Source organism: Helicoverpa zea, chromosome 28 (assembly GCF_022581195.2).
Source record: "Helicoverpa zea isolate HzStark_Cry1AcR chromosome 28, ilHelZeax1.1, whole genome shotgun sequence".
Classification (NCBI taxonomy): domain Eukaryota; kingdom Metazoa; phylum Arthropoda; class Insecta; order Lepidoptera; family Noctuidae; genus Helicoverpa; species Helicoverpa zea.
The window spans coordinates 6,598,240-6,621,862 of record NC_061479.1 but is presented as its reverse complement, the minus strand read 5'-3'; the positions used below and the strand labels follow the sequence as shown (position 1 = coordinate 6,621,862).

Genomic DNA, 23,623 nt, shown 5'->3' with positions numbered 1-23,623 from the left:
GCAAAGTTTCAACGAAATCTATTCAGTCGTTTTTGCGGGAAACAGTAACAAGCATTCGACATACAAAATATACTTGACTATTGTGAACCTTCGTCTAATCACCAGGGCGGAAGAGCCTTAAGGGGCCTTTATTCATTCACTTGCGGTCCTACTTTGCCGTCTACCTTGGATTTTAACACCATCGTTTTCTTGAAAAAACGCTGTCGTTACTGTGTAATATGTAAAGACCTTAATTCTTCTCCTATCATTCTTCATTGCTCACCAATTTATAACTCTTTACTCATATGTTCCAAGTCTTAATTTCTTCCTCCCTATAATTCGTCACAGCTGATCTATATATTACTTCTTATTTACACTTTCCAGGGCTGAACGGCCTCCGCAACATAGGCAACACATGTTTCATGAACAGCGTGCTCCAGTGCCTCTCAAACACGAGGCCGCTCCTCGAGTACCTCTGCGACGAACGCTATGCTGATGATATCAACACCTCGCTGTCGTGTATGAAGGGGGCGCTTATTAAAGGTATGCATCTCTCGAGCCTCTTCCCAACTATGTTGGGGTCGGCTTCCAGTCTAACCGGGTGCAGCTGAGTACCAGTGTGCCACGAGGAGCCACTGCCTATGTAACCTCTTTACCCCAGTTACCCAGGCCCGATGCCCCTTGGATAGTCTGGTGTCAGAGTTACTGGATTCTGACTACCCGTAACGACTGCTAAGGATGTACAATGACAGCCGGGACCTACAGTTTAACGTGCCATCGGAAAAACAGTCATTGGTGTCCAAGATATAGGTACTTAAAAAGCACATAAAAACTTTGAAAAGTTCCCTTGGTACTTGCCTGACCTGGAATCGAACCCACGCACTCATACTTGAGAGGTTGGTCTTTACCTACTAGGACACCACGACTTTTCCTGGTAAAGGTATGATGACCTCCTAGCCGATTATCGGCCACGGCGGCTGTTCTCATATAAGGAGATCAGCCAACTGCGCAGGACATATTATAGTGCAGGCACATTAGCTTGGACTGCGGTGCAATCACTGTTCCTTCACTCTCACAGCGCGATGCGCCGACAATCCCACACCACCGGAGAGATCAGGCGCAGGACCGACATTTACGTGCTCTCCGATGCACGGGTGTATCAATCGTCAAATTCCAGGCTCCGGGCTCCAACAACCGTCTACCCAAAAACTTGACCTATTCTATTCATCACTTTTCAATGTGCAATGACAGTGATTAAGAACAGAATTGATCCTTTTTAGGGTTCGGTACCCAAAGGGTAAAACGGGACCCTATTGTAATATACAACAAACGTGATTTTTTTGCTCGTTTTCTAAATAATGGTACGGAACCCTTCGTGCGTGAGTCCGACTCGCACTTGGCCGGTTTTTGTAAACTATTTCCCCATTGTAAATAGTATATAATATTTGGTTGCAGCGTTCGGCATAGTGATAAAGGAACTATGGCGCAGTGGCGAGAAGGATGCCGTGGTGAACACGACGGCGCTCAAGTCCCAGGTTCAGCGGTTCGCGCCCAGGTTCATGGGCTACAGTCAGCAGGATGCACAGGTGAGATGAAGTAGTTTTGGCTAGTAATATATGTGCTTAAAAGTTATTATTTGTTAGTGATGTATGTAGATACTTTAAACCAGTGTTTTTTACCTGTTGTTGATTCCCTCCAAGGGGTCTCGAAACCTCTAGAAATTGCTGGAAAAACTTCATTTTTTAAATGAAATTCTAGGTACAATTATTTGTATTGACAATTAGCTAAAATGTGGTAAAAACAATGTAGAGGTTGAAGGAATACTCCTTTAAAGAAATAAACATAATCGAGTAAAATAAATCAATCTCTATAAATCACTAAGTAATTTACTGTTATAAATTAAGTAAATAAAATTAATACCGATCTTTTTTAGAAACGGAACTGCATTCTAACACAATATAGCGTAAAAGAACGTTTTGCTCAGTTCAATAACTTACCGTTGGTTACAAGCAGCCGTCTCCAATATTCTATCGGTTGTTTTGCATACAATCAATGTTACATACTAATCTCTGCAACGGGTTTCGGATGGCACGTTAAACTGTACGTCCCGGCTGTCATTGAACATCTTTGGCAGTCGTTACGGGTAGCCAGAAGCCAGTAAGTCTGACACCAGTCTAACCAAGGGGTATTGGGTTGCCCGAGTACTTGGGTTGAGGAGGTCAGATAGGGCAGTCGCTCCTTGTAAAGCACTGGTACTCAGCTACATCCGGTTAGACTGGAAGCCGACCCCAACATAGTTGGGAAAAAGGCTCGGAGGGTAACTGATATCTATAGTTCGGCCATTCAGAGAATGCGTTCCTGACACGTCGCGATTGAACTGACGACGTAACTTTGCAATGGCGTTGCAGTTACGATAAAAATATTTTTGCTGGTTGTTTACCGTTTTAACAATTGAGGAGCATTAAAACAACATTATTATATCAATAATCAATGAATGTTATAATTTTGTGCCAAACTGAGTGTCAAATAACTTGGTAAACAATATTTTTCTAAATCTATACTGCGCTATTACAAGGTTATGTCAGCGGTTTATATTTTGTAGTGCTGTGCTAAAAATAACAGGCAAGTATCGTAATCTGTTCTTATACAGTTATAATATAAAATAATACGTTTTGATTTTCTTTTTAAGAATTGGAAAATAATGGACTATAAGACTTAATTATAACGTTTATGAAATATAAAAATAAAACTATGACCAAACCGCATTTTTATACTTAGATTAAAAATGGTAACCCCAAATGGCGTTATGGGCCGCCATTTTGTGACGCTAAAACAGTCGTCCGTTGTCGTTTCGTGCGCATAGACCACGTTTTTCAAGTGTTTTCGATCTGTTTTTATTTGATTACCCGGCTTTTGTTAGACCGAGATATCAGGATTGATTCTGTTATTGATAATAATATAATTATACATGTAGGCGAAGATGATGATGAAGACACCACCTCCTCAAGCAAATCGGAGTCTGATTAATATTCTGTTCGCACATTCAATTCAATGTACTTGTAACAAAGAATAAATAAAACAATTTTATTATATGAATATTACCTTTTTTTGGTTTCCACTTAAATAACTAAAATATAAAACAAATGATTCCGCCAATTTAAAACGAAAATAATCTTAAAATAATGCGGCGGTTCATTTTGAAGGAACGGTAACGAACTCAGTGTTATGTTGTGCCCATCACTAGTCGTGACTAACTGATAGGTGTCAGGAACGCATTCTCTGAACGGCCGAAGTATAACTGTGTTCTCTCCAGGAGTTCCTCCGTTACCTGCTGGAGGGTCTGCACGAGGACGTGAACCGCGTCACCGTCAAGCCCAAGCCCATACTCACCGAGATCGATGACAACCTCAGGTATTTACATGTAATTTAATATTATCTAGCTTGTATCTCGCGGGTTCGAGGGAAGTTCTTCTTAATCCAAGATAAAAGTAGCCTAATATGTCACTGATGCCTAGTACATTCTTTAAATCGGTTCAGCTGTTTCAATTTTACAAAATCCTCCTTGTAATATGAGTTTCGATCGAGTTTAAAAAAATAATAATTACCTGAGGCCTGTAACGGCCCCGTCTGTATCAAAAGCAAATAAAACAACAATACCTTCAATGTTTTGAGAAATAATGTTAATGTTCTGTGATCAAAATCAACCCCAAATACCAAGTTTTAAGTATCACATATTTACTAACATATGAAAAAGTCACTTAATGTATTTCATTTTTGGCTTCAATAAAAATTACTCGGTAGCCTATCTATCTACTATATCTATGGTTTCGATAATGTCAAGTTGTTTTGCGCATTTTCAATCGTGTCCTGGGGAACTACAAGCATATAGGCTTCCTTTCCTTTACATTATACCTAAAAACATTCAATATAGTTCATAATTCTCTTTTCTGTATAAGCTAGGAAAAGCTTTAGTCCTTGTTTCATACTCAAAAACATTCAATTTACTTCATAATAACCTCGTGTCTGTACCTTCCAGCGACTCAGCCAAAGCCCAGGAGGCGTGGAACCGCTACCTCCGCATGGAGGACAGCCGCGTGGGAGACATCTTCGTGGGACAGCTCAAGTCCACCCTCCGCTGCACACACTGCAACCACGACAGCGTCACTTTCGACCCCTTCTGGGACCTCAGGTAGGAGCAGCGTCCACCTCATCATCTTCAGAGCCTTTTCCCAACTATGTTGATGTCGGCTTCCAGTCTAACTGGATGCAGCTGAGTACCAGTGTACCACAAGGAGCTCCTCAACATAGTTACCTGGGTAATCCCTAGGTAAGACTGGCGTCAGACTTACTGGTTTCTGACTACCCATAATGACAGCCAAAGATTTAGAGAGCCTTTAAAATAAGTGTGTTTATCATCATCGTCATCATATTGTTCTCCATAAAGTGTGTAGTACAAATTTAATTTATAAATAAACCATTAAAATTACTTTAGAAAAATTAAGGAATTTATACATACCTATATGGAAACAATAAATAGAGGCTTGGATGCAGGATGTTGTACTTTTCTCATATGCACGTGCAAATGCAACAAGGGTACCACCCTCCCGCCCTCGTGCATAAAAGGAAATAACTTTAACCATGTATATCCCTGGTTGCAGTCTCCCGATCCCGTCCCGCACGGGCAACCTGAAGCTGCAGCAGTGTCTGTCGCACTTCACCAGGGAGGAAGAGATGGACGGCGATGAGAAACCTGTACGTACTGCATTTAATATATCCATGTTATACTAGCGGACCCAACCGTTTCTTAAGCACCTCTAATAGGTCTATATATGACAACAAACGCAACGGTTAAACCTTCCCTAGACCTCTACTAACATTTAAAACCCAAAAAAAGCGAAATCGTTCACGCCCATCTCGAGATTTTGTGGAACTAACGTACAGCGATTCATTATAATATAAAATTTTAAAACTTTTTATATAAATGTACCATAGTATATGTTAACATATGGGGGAAGACATAATAAAAATACCTTGTTTTGTAACTTGGGTTTCGTAACTCAACGATAAAACGGGACCTTGTTACTAAGACTGCCTTTCTGTCTGTCCGTCAATTTCTCCTGGATTCATCTTATTTACTATAATAGTCACAATTGGAATTTTCACAGATGTTGTATTTATTATTGTTACCAACATCAAATACGGCGGTTTGAACTAAAATAGGAATTATACTTTTGAAAAGCTTAAAATCGAAACATATTTATTCTGTTGAAAGATTTTACAAAAATATGTATCACTATAGGCACTTAAGTTAATAACAATGACAATAATGTATTATTGTAACATTACAGACATGTTCGAAGTGCGGCGTTCGTAGGAAGTGCCTGAAATGGTTCACCGTGCAGAAGTTCCCGCAAGTACTCGTGTTGCATCTCAAGAGGTAACGCTTTATTTATTTACTTACTATAGTATATTACTTTATTTACTAGTTCTACACCAATGTTCTGTTGGCACTATTTCCTGTAGTTAAAAAAAATTAGGGTAAAATGTAACCGTTAAGAATTTGTTGCGCTAATTCTAAAAAGTTTTTGAGTTTTGAGTTTGAATTCTTCACAAATGATGTTGTTTTGTTATTCAGGTTCTCTCCAACGGAACGTTTCCGGGGCAAACTTAACGTACTGGTAGAATTCCCACTCAGCAACCTGGACATGTCACCCTACGCAGCCACCCGCGCCGCCGCACCCGTCTACAACCTCTACGCCGTCAGCAACCACTCAGGTAACACGAGGCAACCACTCAGGTGACCTTCAGCAATGGAACAACATTTGTTAAAAAAAAAAGGGGATAAATATAATGACCACCATAAAATGCTTTGAAAAGAAACACGCGTTAGCCCTGAATAATAGATCCCGAACTACTAACATAATTTTGTTCGTAGTTCGGGAGCGGCCTACCCGCGTCTCGCCCCTCAGTCCCCGCACGATTGCCCTGTCTAGACGTCTTCGTTGGACGACTGTATGATTTTTAGACTGTGGTATTATGATGCCATATTAAGTTATGTCTGCGGCTTGCAATGCCCTCGCACCGCACCGCAAGCTCCGCGCTGCGCCCGCCCGGACACGATTCCCACTTTTGGGTGATCATTTACTACTTTTGGGATAACAATGAATTATTTGGACTCATTTTGCTTAAATAGGATAGCAGAATTTTAAAAATATGGTTATATTTTTACTTTAAAATGTTGGTTTAATTTTATTGATCATTTACTATTTTTGGCTTACTCATGATTTACTTGGAGTAATTTTACTTAAATAGGATAGCAAAGTGTTAAAACTTTGGTTATAATTTTACATTAAAATGGGAGTTTCATTTTGGTGATCATTTACTATTTTTGTCTGCTATTTGTTACTATATCTGGTGGTAAGTTAAACCTAAGCCAAAAAAATGAGGGTACTCTAAATCATAACTAATCAGTGAATTAAAAAAAAACTGAAAAAAAAAAAACTTGTAAACTTATATTGAATATTTGTCCGGGTGACGTATTTTATTGTAGCGAATAAGTGAATGTTATGTATTGCAGGCACGACGTACTCGGGTCACTACACGGCTTACTGCAAGCATCCCTACAACGGCGAGTGGCACGAGTATAACGATTCACGGTAAATATACCACTGTTTCAGTTACAGCCTTTGTATCGTCCCACTGCTGGGCTGCGGCCTCCTCTCACACGAAGAAGGATTGAGCGTTAATCACCACGCTAGCTCAATGCGGGTTGATGATTTTAGATTTTTATAGTCCAGGTTTCCTCGAGATGTTTTCCTTTTATTATTCTTTATTGTACACAATACATATTTTAATACACACACAATAGAAAAAAGTTATGTACAAAGGCGAGCTTAACCCAGAGTTGGGTTCTCTGACAGCAAACCTTAGAGCGGTTGGTTCTTTACCCACTAGACTGCCACGTCTTCCCATATAATATAAAATTATATGAATATCACTTTAGTAAGTAAATAACACAAATGCATACATTTTCAGAGTAACACCAATAAGCAGTCGGAACGTGGTCTCGTCCGAGGCGTACGTCTTATTCTACGAGCTGTCGCGCCACACGTAGCGAACATCTCGTCCACAAGCTAGCAACAAGTCAACAACATGCAAACAACTAGCTTTATACTGAAATAACAAGTGCGTGGTGTAGGTCACATTGTGTTAAACCGATGTAGAAAATTCAAATTTATAATGTTTTAAGGTAAGCTAAATTTTATTTTTTGTTACAAAGACTATGGTATTCATTTGTCTACATTCTAAAAATGTATCTAATCCCCGCACTGAGACATTTAATGATTACTTAAGTCACTCCTTAGTGACAGATTCTCATAGAAATTCTGCACTAAGTAAAGGCTTGAGTAACCATTAAATGTCTCTGAGTGTGTCCATTAGTGAAATTAGAAATTGTTCCGAAATATATTTTTGGGTCAAAATCCACCGACAACATAAACATCAGTTTTCTTAAAACAACTGTTTTTTTTTTACTATGAATTTTCACGTTCAATAGGGTATTTTAGTCTAGATGAGAAAAAAATTAAAAGTGTATTACAATGATTGTTTAGAGGAAAAGCAATCGGGAAATGTTAGTTTCACTTCGTAAGGTACATAAATATATTTTTTATTGCAGTTTAAAGTTTTTAGGTTTTTTTATCTGTCTTTGAACACTACGAAATGTCGCCGCCATGCTAATGACGTCATTACGGTAGTAAACAAAAGTGTATAACCTCTAAATATTATCCACATTTCCCAAAGTATTGATTCTTGAAGTAGTTAACCTATCATTAAAGAGTATATTTCATTAGATAGGTAATGTTAATACAGTTACTTACATCAAAGTGATCTTCACAAAAGTATAAACGAGATTTATCTGATAACAGTCCGGGATCTCGTCTCGCAACTTTTAACCAAGTGTTTCTCATATTTATATCCACTGGTACTTGAATCCATAATTTGTCTGGTGTTTTTACACTAGTGTTCTCACATTCAGAAACAACACACCAACGATACGGAGCATAATTACTCATTATTAAAATTTTCAATACATATCAAAATATGTATTACTGACAGCTGTAGTTCGTTTACTAACGTAATGACGTCATGACCAAAAAACAATCATGGCGTCCGTTGTGTGCCGCGTTTTCGCGAAATACGCGCGAAATTTGAAATTATGATAAAACAATTAATTTATATTCGTACATAACGTGAGAAAAAAAAATATTTTTAATTTTTTAGAGATATATTAAGACTAAAGATATATTTATATATATTTATATGATATATTTATTTAAGATATATTTCAAAAATGCATGTAATACCCTATTTTCAAAGTAAACATTTGTTTTAAGAAAAAAAGACGTATATGTTGTCCGTATAAACAACTTCGAGCAATCGGATAAAAACTTTTCTCACAATGTGATCTGCATCATTTTTCAAAAGTCGCATTATTATGTTTGAAATAACTGTTTTTTTCTTTCTGAAGTTAGTAAAATGCCACGTATTTTGAGAAAAGAGCTATCTGTGTAAAATTATGTTTATTTAAATTGACGAGTTTTAAAGTCCTTTCAGTACATTTTTTAAAAAATTACAGACGTACATACTTTTGTGTCAAAAACAGTGTATTTTAAATAGTTTTGTTTTGGAAGATTTTTTTAACTTCAGAAAAATTAATAGTTATTTAGACCATAATGTACCAAAAACCATACATAAACTGTGCTTTACTGTCTACGGACATACAAACATACATACAGACAGACAGACAGACGGGAACTGAGTACAAATCGCAATAAATAGACCGTTAACTAAGCTTATGTACAGAGGATAGGCGTTTTTATTAGGCTTCTTAGGGTGCGTCCACATCTGGCGAATGTGCCGCGAATGTGCAGCTCGCGAGCCGTTTGCTGGCTGTCCGCGAGCTGCGCGCGTGCATTTTTGTTCGTGCGCCGCTTCTGCTTGGCCCGCGCGCAGCTCGCGCGCGACCTAAGCGCCGCACGCGAGCGGCGCGCAGGCGGCGCGCGACGTCTGCCATCTTCGATAGTACTGAGCCAGTATACGGAACTGTAAGGGCGAGAACTGATTGCGCGCAGATCGCGCGCCGCTCGCGCGCTCTATACGAGCCTTGCGTGAGTTGCGCTAAAGAGGCGCACCGAACTATTGCAGTGACTGCACGCGCGCAGCTCGCGGGTAGGTCGCAAACGGCTCGCGAGCTGCACATTCGCGGCACATTCGCCAGATGTGGACACACTCTTAAATTCATCGATTTACAGCCAATTTCTATAACTTATCTATCCTTCGTTTTGGCGATTAGAGATTGAGATGTGTCAAGTTATACGGAGGTTATGATGAAATTCAATCTTCGGTTGAAAAAAAGGTTAGATACGTTATAGAAATTTGCAGTTCACCAAAATGTAAAAGCTTTTTCAAAATGTTAGTCTTTCGATATGCTCAAATCGTGCCAAGAGCATTTTTGTTTTTCAGAATTTGAACGCATTCTTAAGCATTGGGTATTTGACACTTTAAAACTGTCATTAATATAAGTTGGCAACATTAGTTCTGTAAATAATGGCGTCCTAAGGCTGATTGTCAGTCACGGCGGCTGTTCTCATATAAGGAGATCAGTCAGTTGCGCAGGACATATTATAGTGCACGAGCATTAGCTTGGACTGCGGTGCACTCACTATTCCTTCACTCTCATAGCGCGATGCGACGACAATTCGACACCACCGGAGAGATATCAAAATTCTATCAATTGAATATTTAAAATACTGTTATAGGCATCATTCGTTTTGAAATACCATCTATCTTTAAACAAAATTCCGTCGCAATCTATTATTCCTCCATTTTAAATCAATTTCTTATTTTGCAATATTTATTTTGTAAGAAAGTTGTCAAGTACCCAACAAGAAAAAATCCGTCAATAAGGCCCATTTACACCGACAACATAAACGTCCGTTTTTTTCAAAACAACAGTTCACTTTGAAAATTGAACGTGAAAATTCACAGTCAACAATTGTTTTAAGAAAACTGACGTTTATGTGGTTAGTGTACTTGGGTTTTTAATAATACTTAGTTACCGGCCATTTTGAATGCCTATGTGACGTCTGAGAGATTACAAACTACCCTCTATTTGTACAAGTACCCACGAAGTAAGAAGATGATGAATTGTACAAGTTTATTATAGAAATTAAAATAATATAGTAACTTAAATAAGTCTGGTTCTGTATTTGTATTGGAATGCAATATATTTTGTTTTAGAATTTGCTTAGTCAGATAGTCAAAGGGTGGGTGTGGGTGGGTTGAGGAGGTCAGATGGGCAGTCACTATTATTATATATTGACTATTCCATATCAATACAAATGTGGAACCCGTAGCAACAGTACATAAAAGTATTTATTTTTACACAAATACAAGCCGTGATACATACTTGTAGTCTTTATATACCGTGTTACATACTGTCTTCTTACTTCTGTTTGAGAATAGCGCCATCTAGCGGACAAAAGTGGCAACTTTACCCTTTTATAGTCATACTGGGTTTCACCCGTTTTCTGAAGGAGCTACTTCCTGTAACTGGATGAAAAGTAGCCTTAGGCCCAAGTTAACTAACAAAATAAACGTCGGGTTTCGTAAAACAACTGTTTAGTTTGTCAGTTGGCGTCAAAGTAAACAGTTGTTTTAAGAAAAGCGGATGTTTACTTCATCGAAATTATTTTGCATAATGAATTAGCAGTTCCTAAATTAATGCGTTCAAACAAAATCTTCAGCTTTATAATGTTAGTATAGAGAAGGCATTACCTATCTAAGGGTATGGGTTGCCCGGGTAACTGGGTTGAGGAGGTCAGATAGGCGGTCGCTCCTTGTGGCACACTGGTACTCAGCTGCATGCGGTTAGACTGGAAGCCGACACCAACATAGTTGGGAAAAGGCTCGGAGGATGATGAGAAGGTGTTACTGTTGTGTACTTTGTCAACTAGATGGCGCTGCAATAAAATTGTGATTATGATTCTGGTCGCGAGATGGCGTTGTTGTTTATATAAATCTGTTGTGTTTGAAACTTTGTCAATGCAATAATGTGGCTTTGGATAGTATACGTTGGTGAGAGGACATATTATTGAAAATTATAACGATTATTTAGGCAATATTAGTAAAATTCACTAAATTATTTTACACAGATTTCATGTTAAAATTACCAAGTATGGTTAGTAAATTACAGGCTGTGATCTTTGGCAGTCGTTACGGGTAGTCAGAAGCCAGTAAGTCTGACAACCAGTCTTACCAAGGGGTATTGAGTTGTCCGGGTGACTGGGTTTAGGAAACCAGATAGGCAGTCGCTTCTTGTGGCACACTGGTACCCAGCTGCATCCGGTTAGACTGGAAGCCGACCCCAACATAGTTGGGAAAAGGCTAGGCAGATGGTAAGGAGACAAACTGGCTATATCAGTAGCCAATCAAAGTCTTAACCGTTAAACTATTGTAAAAAATTAATATAAAATACTGTCTTTTCACCAAGATATATTATTCAAGTTGCAAATAGTAGTTACAGATGTCGTTAGATAGCTTAAAATGTATGTTTTAGTATTAAATATAATAATTTTATTAATTTATTATTATACTATATTTGTACCGTGCAGTTTCGTGGTTTTTCCTACTAGTAACATTTGAAATTTCACCTAAATACAACGTAGTTGGATCGTAGTATGTGGGCCGAAGTTGCAAAGCTAGGAAAAATACATAGGGTTATATTCGTTGAAATGGCCCAAAAAAGGAAGAATTGTTGAATAGGGCTAAAATCACGAAATTGCATAATAATCGTTGCCATTTTGTCATGCCCTCCCATCATTATTTATTTACTAAAAAAATACTTATTACTATAACTTAAAAATAATTGTTTTTTTTTGTCTAATTTTATATAGATAGCGCTTTTTCGAAAGTCTGTGTGTGGTTGTAAGATAGATATATTATGCATTTTATCGATGTTTAATACCGGGTTTTTGTTGACGGTTGATCTAAAGGTACGTTTTGAATGCCAACTGGCGACCGCACGTGCTGTCGCCGCTTCGATCCAAAACGGTATCTTGTACTACATACAAACCAGTAGTGCAGCTGCGGCCGACTTCATGCAGTCGCGGCATGTGCGGTCGACCTTTCAAAACGCACCTTAATAGTTGCCTGTTTACGGTTTTTCTTTTTTTAATGTTACAGCTGCATTTTTTACTTTATCCAAAATTAAGTTTTTTATTTAGCTATGTGGCTTTGAAATTTGTGATTTTTGTATTCGTACGACAGGCGGCTTACGGCCTTCCATTATTCTATCTGTTGATTGGTTAACTATGGATAGATCGAATATTGGATCGGCCGTAAGTTTAATACAAGTTCCTCAACAACCGTTCAAGTAAAATCAATGAATATAGAAAAAGTATGGCATTTTCGTTTTTATTTATTTTGTAATTAATTAAAATAATTAATGGGAAATAATTTGACCGCGGTTTTAATGGTATTTACGTTACTAAGCTCTAGTAATAATCAAGTAACCATTGAAAATGATAATTATGGTACAAAAAGTAAATTAAAAATCATGTTATTAAGGTCGATTTTTGAATGCGAAGGGGCGAAGGTTGGCTGGCTCATTGTTTTTTTAAATAATTGTAATGCGATATTTAAAAGACCTCTCTGACGCAGTCGGGTAATCATATGATCTGCTGTTATGCTTTTTAAGTGGTAGGAATGACTTACCGTTTAGTTATCATACTATACCCCATGTGTGCAAGGAACATTCAAAATCTCACGTTTTTAGGACCAGCAGTTTCAGCTGTGCGATGGTCTATAACACACATAAAGTCGTATTAAGTATTGTATCATAATTTAGATCAAAAACAAAAAACAATGAACCAGTCCAATCCAAGTAATATGGCGGATTAGAATAGTGTGTTCAAAATATAAAATAAATAAATGATATATATAAATATATAATTATATGTATGAATAAATAAATAAATAATATATGAATTGTTGATGCTTACTGCGGTACAGAAGCGCTAAAAACTTAGCGTTAAAAATAAATAAACGTAATTTTGTAATTTCATAGGGATCCCTAAATATGTTCAGTGTGCGTATTCAGAGACAAATTTTTAAAAATAAGTATTAATTTGTTTATAAATTGCAAAAGTATTATTTTATTTAGTTTTTTTTTTTCAGAGCCCAGCTGTGGTTTAATGTGCCTATAACATAGTGAATTATTAGAAAAATATTTTTAGATATATAACTGTTGGCTTTTTGCCTCTTTTGAAGTTTATTTCCCGTCCTCTCTAAGGTTAGTGCGAAAAGTATTAATTTGCTACATAATTCTCGAAATATATTTAGTTTCCCATAGAAAATCTAGTCTTTATTTATGTTGTAGCAACAAAATCAGTATGTTTTTTTATCTATAAAGTTTCCTTTTTTAATTGTACAGATAATGTAAATTTTTGTTGTCAATTTGAAAGTTTAAATCTCGAATGTTAAGCTAGTGAATTGTCTATGGATACGCACATGAAAATGGTGGTAGCGTTTATCTATTTTTACAAAGTTTCTAACATAGATTTAAAGGACATAGATAGTTAGCTTGCAAGTCGCGGTTACATCCGACAAATAGTCAACGGTTAGTGTAAAAATATAGCTAATTATATATAAATATTGCCTTCTTCGGCTTTCGGCCTCGGCCCGCCGAATTCGGCCTCCATACTCGATGTAAACGCGACTGATAGCGTGGTTGTTTTTTTTTTGTATAATTTTATCATTGTTATATTGTTTTTAACTTAAAGTTCGCAGGAATCTTAATTTTAACCAAAGATTTGCTAAATCGTAGTGTTTCTGTATTAATGATAAATAATTTATTGTAATAATATTATTTATAAATTGTAAAATCGTCGCGCGTCGGCTATTTATGTAAAAATACGTAACAGATTACTATTATATAAATATATATATTTAAATGAGTAAATTATTATCAAGTTGTTTTATTTCTATTAGCTTGTAAGTTAGAAGTGCTGTTTTCACATGTAAATCGGACTTCAGTTTTGTTTCCCAAAGTTTTAACCACATCCTTAGGTATTTCCATAAATCCCTTCTTAACACCAATATACGAAGAAGCATGCCAATATAATTCTAATAGCTTACCTGCTTCTGAATAAGTTTAAGGCCTCTTGTACACGACATGAGTTTGCCGTGAAAAACTTCGACAGCGGCGGCGGTCAGTTTTGTATGGGTCACTTTAGAAAAACGCGCCGTGAACCAGGTGAAATTGACACGGAAAATGCTCAGTAAGTTCAAAGCAACGTGTCGCTTACGAGAGCTCGCCATTTCTTTCTAAATGCGAATTTCATCTGAATCTATTCAGACATTGTAGCATGAGAGCGTGTCCAACAAACAAACATACCTACTTACGCGATAAGGGATCAGAATTGAAGAGAACTATCATCACCCACATCCGAAGTTATCCAAATTAAAAATAAATTATAAAGTTAGAGGTGAAATGTGAAAAAAAAAATATTCATTATTGTACACAATAGGTACATATTTTAATACACACACAATAGAGAAAAGTTATGTACAAAGGCGAGCTTAACCCAGAGAAAAAAAAATATTCCATAGGTACACATTTACAGAACTATGAGAGAGCTACAGATCTAATTTATTACCTCGTGTGTCTTCGTCTCCTCTATGGCCATTTTATTAATTCATTTCTTTCCATTTTATAAATCAAAAATCGGTAAAAAAAACTTTTAAGTTAAACGGTTTTATCTTATGTGTACTGAAAACTAGAAAATAAAAAAATAGTTACTTACCTGTCAACCTACGTAGGTGGTCCCGGTCATATTAAACTAAAATAAAAACGTGGGGCCCATTAACTATTGCTGTAGTACTTTCTTCTAGAGGTATAATAGGTGTGGATTGCATCGACTTACTATAATCGTAACTGGAGATTTTGACAATCAATAATCAGCCGTAGCGGCTTCACCAGCGAACGCCGAGCTCACGATCTACCAAAGTATAAAGATATGCTTTGCCATAGGTAGGATTTCACAGGGGCCCCACGTTTTTATTTTAGTTTAATATGACCGGGACCACCTACGTAGGTTGACAGGTAAGTAACTATTTTTTTATTTTCTAGTTTTCAGTACACATAAGATAAAACCGTTTAACTTAAAAGTTTTTTTTACCGATTTTTTATTTTCTAGTTTTTAGTATTTAATGAAAATGCCTACCGAATATTCCTCATTCTATCTAATTAATTTAGTGCATCATTATTACACGGTCTCTTACCTGAAAATTTATTACAATCCAATTCCTCAATACATAGCCCTTCCAGATACTTTTTTTTGTAACAACCCCAAAAATCATCACATGACCTCTCCTGCTGTGGGTCAGCAGCGGTGAGGGAGTGCCAGACTCTTGACTAAAAATCGTTTTGTTCCGTCGTAGGCCTTTTATGTACCAGGGCCGCGGTAACTCTTTCGAACAATCTCGCAGCCCAGGCAGGCCTTGGCCCTGTTGGGCCCCGCTGGAGTTACTGACAGTTTTCTACTTGTGAAGCCCTTTCATTTGATACCCATATTGGTGGGATTGATAAAAAATTGTTATCAGGCATTTGGTAGCAGCGGCCATCTTAGATTTCAATTTTGCATAGTAAATTGTATTCTACTTGTTGAGACCTTTCATTTAATACCCATGTTGATGGGATTTATAAAACCTAAGTTATCCGCCATTTTGTAGAGGCCGCCATCTTGGATTTTAATTTTATACAAGGTGTTGATTTGCATTTGTGCCATACGTCAGGAGGAGGACATGAAATACGTAAATAATCGATTGTAATTACAGTAGACGGGAAATAGCTAATACGCACGGCTTTTTTTGTCATTGTAATGTCGTAGTATTTCAGAAGTAATCCAATTTTATGAATGAAATTTATGAATGATCGTTACGTATGCTTTCTGTTTGGGTTTGTGTGAGGGCGCAGCACGGTTTTAAGGCCAGTAACACACGCGCCAAGTTTAAATACGGCTAGATAACATTGACGGATTTCCGAAAAAAAAATAAAATCAAAAATTTTCCTGCCGATTTTTTTGTTGATTTGGATTGAGAATCATTAGTATAATTACGTCCTTGACTATGGCACGGATGCAAATCAACAGCTTGTATAGTACATTGTATTCTACTGGTTGAGAACTTTCATTTGATACCCATATTGATGGGATTGATAAAACCTACGTTGTCCGCCATTTTGTAGCGGCCGCCATCTTGGATTTCAATTTTTTATAGTACATTGTATTCTGCTTGTTGAGCCCTTTCATTTGATACCCATATTGATGGGATTGATAAAATCTACGTTATCCGCCATTTTGTGCCGGCGGCCATATTGGATTTACAATGTTATTGATATTACTATATTGTATTGTCATCGGAATTAAAGGTGTATACAAAATTTCAGATTAATCGGTTGACAGGAAGAGGGTGAAATTTGAATTACTAAATTTGACCCAAGAATGAATAAAACAAACGGGGTGAGCTAAATAAAACCGTTTAAAAATATTTTTCTGGAGTTTACTTTTCTACAACTTCAAAATTCCCGCCATCGCCATGTTGCAAAACGCAGCGCTCAATGTTGCCGTAATGAAAAAATAACGCGCCAGCTGATCACATTTTTTTAAACAAACAAAATATAGTCTTAATATTTACGCATTTCCTGTGTATGTTATGCATTAAAAAATGTATAATAATTCTTCCCCTTATGAATCGCCTATCGGCACCCTAAAATATTTCACAACCTAACAAAATAAAGAGCCGATTGCGAGTCAGATGCACAAATTGCAAATGGCGTCCGTCTGACGGATGATTGCTCGCGTCAAAATGCATTCGCGATGTTACAAAAACGTGTAAAAAGTATTAATTTATCGTTCAAACACGTACATCAGCGCTAACAAACGGTGAGTACAAAGATAAATCAGTGTTATTGTTGTTACGTAACTAATTTTGTTATTGTTAATAGTGATCTCCATCGACTGTCTCTTTCGTTTGTTATGGTTCGTTCCTCATCATTATTTACAATCGGCGACGACGTATATGCATCTCTTTCGGTAGCACAGTTTTCTTGCAATGGGTTTTTCATTTTTAAGTGTTTGAGCGAGACCGCGCAGGGCGGCGGGGGCCCGGACGGAAAAATATGAACAAAATTTTGTGCTCTTAAAAATTATTGATTTTCATCGTTAAAAAATAGGAGACGAGTCGCTTAATTGCATGCGTGATGTGAACGTCGGTCGCGCTCACTAACGTGAGTATTATGTCTATTTTCGTAGTTTTCCCTTATACGAAGGTTGTGAAAAGTCACATTTTTTCAGTAAAATGCTCATCGACCATATTGCCGTGTAGATTTAGCGCTCGGGGCGTCGCGCCGTCATTGTTTCAATATTGATTTTTTTTATTTGGTTTGGAGTATTTGCATGTGTGCGTGAATGTTTATAACTTTAGTTGGGGCCTGCTACATGGTACTATTTTGGGAACGGCCAAATGTTGGCTTTGTACTCGAGCACCATTGTAGATCACATTTTGAGCCCGTAGGTGCGGAAACCGACTGAAATTCCCGATATTCGGTGAGTGGCTTGTTAGAAAAATAAACCTTGTGATTATTTGCGCTTAGTTTTATCGGTCATAACTCGTTCTAATGTTTGCCGCACAGTTAAACGTGAAATGCCGATAAGATATTAAATAACACAGTTTTTGAGGCCTATATTTTTCATAAAAGGACTACGGGAAAATAGTGATGATAACACTAGTGAAATAAGTGCGGTGACACTCGAAAAACGTGAATCATTTTAATAGAAAATTGATTTATTTTTATTTTTGACTCCTAAGAATGTTTCTAATATTTACTGAAGTCTAATTTGACTATGATCTGTGACCTGAAATTTTTTCGCTTTTTCTGGCAAAGGCATCTCGCATACAGCCAAGTGAACGGTGATAAGTAAAGAATTCGATAATATCCGTCGTGTTATCAAGATTCTGTGTAAAAAAATATTAAATTTTAGACCCGTGCGTGTAAAACCAGGAAAAATATAAGAAAAACTGATAAGGTTAAGTGTTGTGAAATTTCGCTACTTACGTACTGGCAAGTGAATAGATATCGCACCTACTTGAATGTGACTCTTTTGTATACCACTTTGTAATATTATAATATTGCAAACGCTTTATTATGTACCAACGTATACATACAATATAAACATACCTGTGTAGGTAAGTCCCTATTTGCAAGTGAATTTTCCCAATTTTATTTAGTCTGAAAGACAGTATTTTCCAACTTTGATTTTAATACCAAAATACCCAAAATTGACGGAGAAATTCTTGCAAGACAATTGATCCGTGCCGATAACTATCTACATTTTATTTACGACTCTAGTTCTTCCCCGCGGATTTACCCACGTTTCATCAGAACTACTTACTTCCAACAGGGCACTTTCCCAGGTTCTAGCTATACCATCCGTTTAACCAACATTTAAATCTGTTCAGGTGTTTTGGCGTGAAAACCCGACAGACAGTTACTTTCGTATTTATGTATAGGATTTAATTGGATTATCAAATGTCCTTATTATACAGACCTCTTCTCATACAGAAATGATCATTGATCCTTACGTGGTGCACTGAGTTACTCCATACAATATAGTCCTTTTTTTATAATCGATGGCAAAAATCATCAAATGACCCCTCCCGCTGTGGGTTAGCAGCGGTGAGGGAGTGTCAGACTCTTACTGACTAAAAGCCGTCGTGTTCCGTCGCAGGCCTTTTATGTACCAGGGCCGCGGTAACTCTTTCGAACAATTCCGCAGCCCCGGCAGACCTTGGCCCTGCTGGGCCCCGCTGAGTCCCTAAAGTCATGAAATTAAAATGCATTTGTTGACCCTAGTCCCTCTACTTTATCACATTTTTCGTACCCAAATATGTATTAGCTGTTAAGAACCTGTGTTTTACATAGAGTGATTGCTTAAGTATCTGACCTCATTATCATCATCTGCCTAGCCTTCTCCTAACTACGTATAATGTCCTGATGCAGCTGAGTACCTGTGTGCCACATGGAGAGACTGCTAATCTGACCTTCTACCTAGCTATACAATACCTTCAAAAATTATGTTTTTATGACCTGTCCTTACATTATCAACAGTCACTTTCGGTAATTGAAGATTGCTTGCGTCTTGCATCAAAACTGTTCAATTGGCGTCGCGTTTGCTTTGTGACCGTATTTTTTAACATGTTGCATACATTCGTCAAAAATCTATTTAACTTAGCAAATCATTATGTATTCGCTCTTTTAAAAAAAATATTTAAAAAACTATCAGCATATTACTATACTAGTTAGCATATTTTGACATCGACATCGAAAATTTTTAATGACGACTACAAAATTCCGGTATTGATCAGGAAGAAGCCAGCTTAATCCTTACTTACGGTAAAACGTCACATAACTGACATTCAGAGGGATTTGTTAGTTCCAAATTAACCATTTTTTGTAGTCCCTTAAACGAGCTCTTGGCTAAATAACAGCCACACGGGTCGATCGATCATAAGGGTGGCTGTCTTGTCATGACGAGTTCCTCCGTGTTTCGGAAGGCACGTTTAATTGGTGGGTTCCCGGCTGTCATTTGAACATCTTTGGCAGTCTTTACGGGTAGTCAGGAAGCCAGAAAATCTGACAGCCAGTGTTACCAAGGGATATAATGTAATCTGTTAAGTTGTGGAAGTGACTTAGCTATGTAAAACATCTACGTCCAGTTGCGTCCTTTGGACCCTATATCTAGTTGCGTTGCGACCCCATCCTAATTGGGACATCTATCGTAAGACCCGTCCCGGGTAATTGATTTGAAGAGAACAGATAGGCAGTCGCTCCATGTGGCGCACTGGTACTCAGCTGCATCCTTTTAAACTGGAAGCCGACCCCAACATAGTTGGGAAAAGGTTCGGCAGATGATGACCTTTTCATGCAATTCCTAAGACTATCTAGTTTGGTTCCATTATAATTTACGTTGTTTCTTCTGCCCTGGCCTATTGCCAATTATTACATTGTTTTAGGAAACTCCTACTCTCATTCACGATTTCTTTCATTTTAAGGTTCATGCCAAATTGTCGAGCCGCTTTCTCGAGGCATATAGTGTCTGTACTCTTACGGCCGTTCCCAATATGCTATCTGTTGTTTTGCTTATAATAGAGAAAGGAATTTGACATTATGAATTTAAGTATATGAGTAATGTCAAAATTCTATATTTAGTATGCCAATCAACGGATGATAGAATACTAGCCGTTTTTCCGCGGTTTCACCCGCGTTCCGTGGCAACTACTGCCCGTACCGGGATAAAATATAGCCTATGTTACCACAGATTATATAATAGTTACTACGTAACAGATAAATCACTCCATACAAAAAGGTCCATACCTACTGTTATAAGCACCTACAAGTTCCCCAACTACCTACAAATTCCTAGCTGCGTTATAAAATGAACCTTAAAAGCTCGAGCGCTTGATTGTTATTCCAATGCGATAGCGCACAGTTCAGTGACCGCAACCGTGCCGTGGCCGTGCTTAGGGTTGCTTCTTACAATTTATTAATATTTAAGTAGGAAAACAAAGTTACGCTTATTTTAAGATAGCCTTTTTTAAAACTGAGTTTTTAAATAAAAAGTAATATCAAGAATATTTTTCTTTAGTTAACTATTGCATTGCCTACTAAAATGGAGTATGGGTACATATTACTTAATATTACCTAATACGTAAGCATAGGTAAGTAAAGCTTTCGTCAAAATCAAAGGCGGTTTCCAACTATTTTTCGAGCACAAGTGCCATACCCCATATGGTACGACTCCGTCGAGTGTTGATACATACCTAAAATTGGTTTCTGCGTAGCGACACGCGTAATGTTCCGAGTCGTCATTAAGTTGGACCAGAACTATATAGGTACCTACTTACACTCGAGATGTGTTTTGAGCTACAAAACTCACAATACAGTTCATATAACTAAGTAGGTATCTAAAGTAAAATAAGTACCTAATGATCTCTGTTGTTAAAGTCATAAAGTAGATAAGTATTAATTTATTAAAAAAAAATAGAATTACTAGATAGGTTCATAAATATAAAATGTTTCTAAATCTTACAATAGTCACATATAAACCAACACAACTCAAAATAATCCATCAGTTTGTAAGGTAGCTTAAAAAACCTAATAAAAACCAACAGCATAACATGCCACGAAATAAAAATAATAATATTGGAACGCGCGCGGCGCGTGTGACTATTGAAAGCCCTGAGCCGCGTGGGGCTACCGGTAACCCAGCGAGCGGTAGGCATTTATCGCTCGCAAGTACGTCGAGTGACAGAGGCCTGATGTTACTCGGAAAGAGTGTAGCTTTCCAACAGCGAAATAATTTTCAAATCGGTTCAGCAGTTTCGGAGCCTTTAGGATACAAAGTAACATACTAAAACAATGTTTCCTTTATTATATTAGTATAGATGACCGTTAAAAGTTATGAGCTGTAAGTCTGTTGTAAATAGTCATTATTTTGACCTTTACAATATGACTCACTTCCTCCGAATGTAGCATTTTTTGCCTGAATCTTTCGTGAGCTGAATTTTCTTCTGAATTTCGTGTCTTTTGAAATACCTTTTCTTTTATTTTCAGAGGTTCTTTCAGATATTTTCGGTTCTCGTTTTCCTGGTATTCTCGTGATGTTTACAATTTCTTTGAGCTTTCACTAAAATATAGAAGGTACAAATATTGCGAAAAAAAACACATTACCACTATTTATAGTTATGTATACCAAAAAGGTTTGACTATTTCCGTAAATTTTATTTCTTTCCCGCGTCAAGAGACAACTACTTACTGCACCCGGATATAAAACAAAGTCTTGTGTCTCCTTACAGAATTAACGTTTTACGTGAAACCATAACAAATACACTTTCAGATTCATAATATTAACTAGCTTCCGCCTGCGGCTTCGCCCGCGTAGAGTTCGGTTACATCGCGTTTCCAAGAGAATTCTTCAAAAGTCCGGGATAAAAACTACCTATGTTCTTTCTCAAGGTCAACTCTATCTCTGTACCAAATTTTATTAAAATCAGTTCAGTGGTTTAGACGTGAAAGCGGAACAGACAGAGTTACTTTCGCATTTATAATATTAGTAGGGTTTCTTTTCATCTCACATGAATGGTTGGAACCTCTCGTCTGTCAGTCGTTTTAACCTTCCTACTGCAACTCTCGTGCGCGGAAGTAGGCACGTATTTATCGCTATCTTGTTTTATTTAGTCATCATTATAGTCATCGGCCAGCCCTAATCCTACGTAAAAATATGCCATTCATTAAATTAAGCTGATATTTTTAAATGTTAGCTTTAAAAAAGATAACTCCCACCTTCCTATGTATTTTTATTGGAAAGAAGTGCCGCAACAAACTTCCCGGCTTATTATTTCTTGTTCATGTTTCTGTCTAAATCTAAATGATTTATTTCATGTTAATTTAAATCATCATCATCAGCCTCGCTACTTTTAGCTATGTTGAGGATGTCTTCCAGTCTAATTGGCTGCAGAACTGCTTTAAGACTGCTTGTCAAACTTTCTGCTTTCTGTTTCTTACTGTTCAAATGACGGCCGGAACCCTCTGTTTATCGTACCATCCAAACTCGTCATCAGATAGATGGTAGTTGTTAACTTATGAGTGCCAAAGTTATTTGACAATAAACTACTTATAACATCAATATTATAAATATCTTCCTATCACAGAAATGGTTTTCCTAAATTCTCAACATCTAGTCTACGTTGTAAGACGGTATGACGTGGCTCTGACGTCACACATTTACAATACCAGTCTGTCTGATAACTAGTATTTACTGAAGTCTAATAGCCTTACATCGACAACATAAACGCCAGTTTTTCTTAAAACAACTGTTCACTTTGACAACTTGAACGTGAAAATTCAGTTTTGAATTCATAGGGTTGAAGGTTTTGCTCTGAGTTTGTCTGCGATTTCATAATTTCTCGAGCCTTTTCCCAACTATGTTGGGGTTGGCTTCCAGTCTAACTGGATACAGCTAAGTACCAGTGTACCACTTGGAGCGACTGCCTATGTGATCACCGCAACCCAGTTACTCGGGTATCCCGATACCCCTTGGTAAGACTGGTTGTCGGACTTACTGACTTCTAACTACCCGTATCGACTGCCAAAGAAGTTCAAAGTACAGACTGCCTATGACGTTAGTCTGCGATTTAATTGTTTTTAGTTTATGTGGTCATTATCAGCCTTAGATATGTTATTTATATGAATGATATGATAATTGTCTCTACCTAAATCTTCGTCATGAATCACTTTATCGAAAAACTGAATGAAAATCTTTCGATATTTTGTGAGCTTATCGGGACATACCTACTCAGTGCACCTGATTAAGCCTTCCGCCATAAATGGGGTATGTAGCACCGAAATCGGACCATTAGTTCCTGAGATTCGCGCGTTCAAACAAACGGACTCTTCAGCTTCATAATATTAATGGTTTGTTCTCATATAAGTGATGTTTTCTTAGTTTATAGTTTGTTGGATCGC

The 23,623-nt window shown here is 37.3% G+C and overlaps 2 protein-coding genes and 1 long non-coding RNA gene across 10 annotated transcripts in view; all 3 read left to right on the top strand.

Annotated features, from left to right (window-relative positions):
• Nucleotides 1–7,499, top strand: part of LOC124643738 — a 30,634-nt gene extending 23,135 nt beyond the window's left edge. For both annotated transcript variants that reach the window (XM_047182799.1, XM_047182800.1), the window contains exons 5-13: nt 364–522; nt 1,435–1,565; nt 3,293–3,390; nt 4,016–4,168; nt 4,638–4,731; nt 5,328–5,416; nt 5,615–5,754; nt 6,557–6,635; nt 7,015–7,499. In XM_047182799.1, coding sequence (XP_047038755.1) covers nt 364–522; nt 1,435–1,565; nt 3,293–3,390; nt 4,016–4,168; nt 4,638–4,731; nt 5,328–5,416; nt 5,615–5,754; nt 6,557–6,635; nt 7,015–7,093 — 1,022 coding nt within the window. In that variant the 3' untranslated portion in view covers nt 7,094–7,499. The remainder of the gene's footprint in view (nt 1–363; nt 523–1,434; nt 1,566–3,292; nt 3,391–4,015; nt 4,169–4,637; nt 4,732–5,327; nt 5,417–5,614; nt 5,755–6,556; nt 6,636–7,014) is intronic.
• A 1,775-nt stretch (nt 7,500–9,274) lies between these two features.
• On the top strand, nt 9,275–14,002 carry LOC124643708. The gene is made up of 2 exons (XR_006985975.1): nt 9,275–10,288; nt 10,328–14,002. It is a non-coding gene; the product is annotated as an uncharacterized LOC124643708 (long non-coding RNA).
• A 2,845-nt stretch (nt 14,003–16,847) lies between these two features.
• Nucleotides 16,848–23,623, top strand: part of LOC124643882 (protein bric-a-brac 2-like) — a 40,656-nt gene continuing 33,880 nt past the window's right edge. For 2 of the 7 annotated variants that reach the window (XM_047183011.1, XM_047183010.1), the window contains exon 1: nt 17,098–17,326. The gene's annotated coding sequence lies outside the window, so the exon portion shown is untranslated. Of the gene's footprint in view, nt 16,983–17,097; nt 17,327–17,421; nt 17,646–17,745; nt 18,286–23,623 lie in introns of those variants that run through there. The other 5 variants (XM_047183007.1, XM_047183012.1, XM_047183006.1 and 2 more) reach the window with 5 other exon arrangements.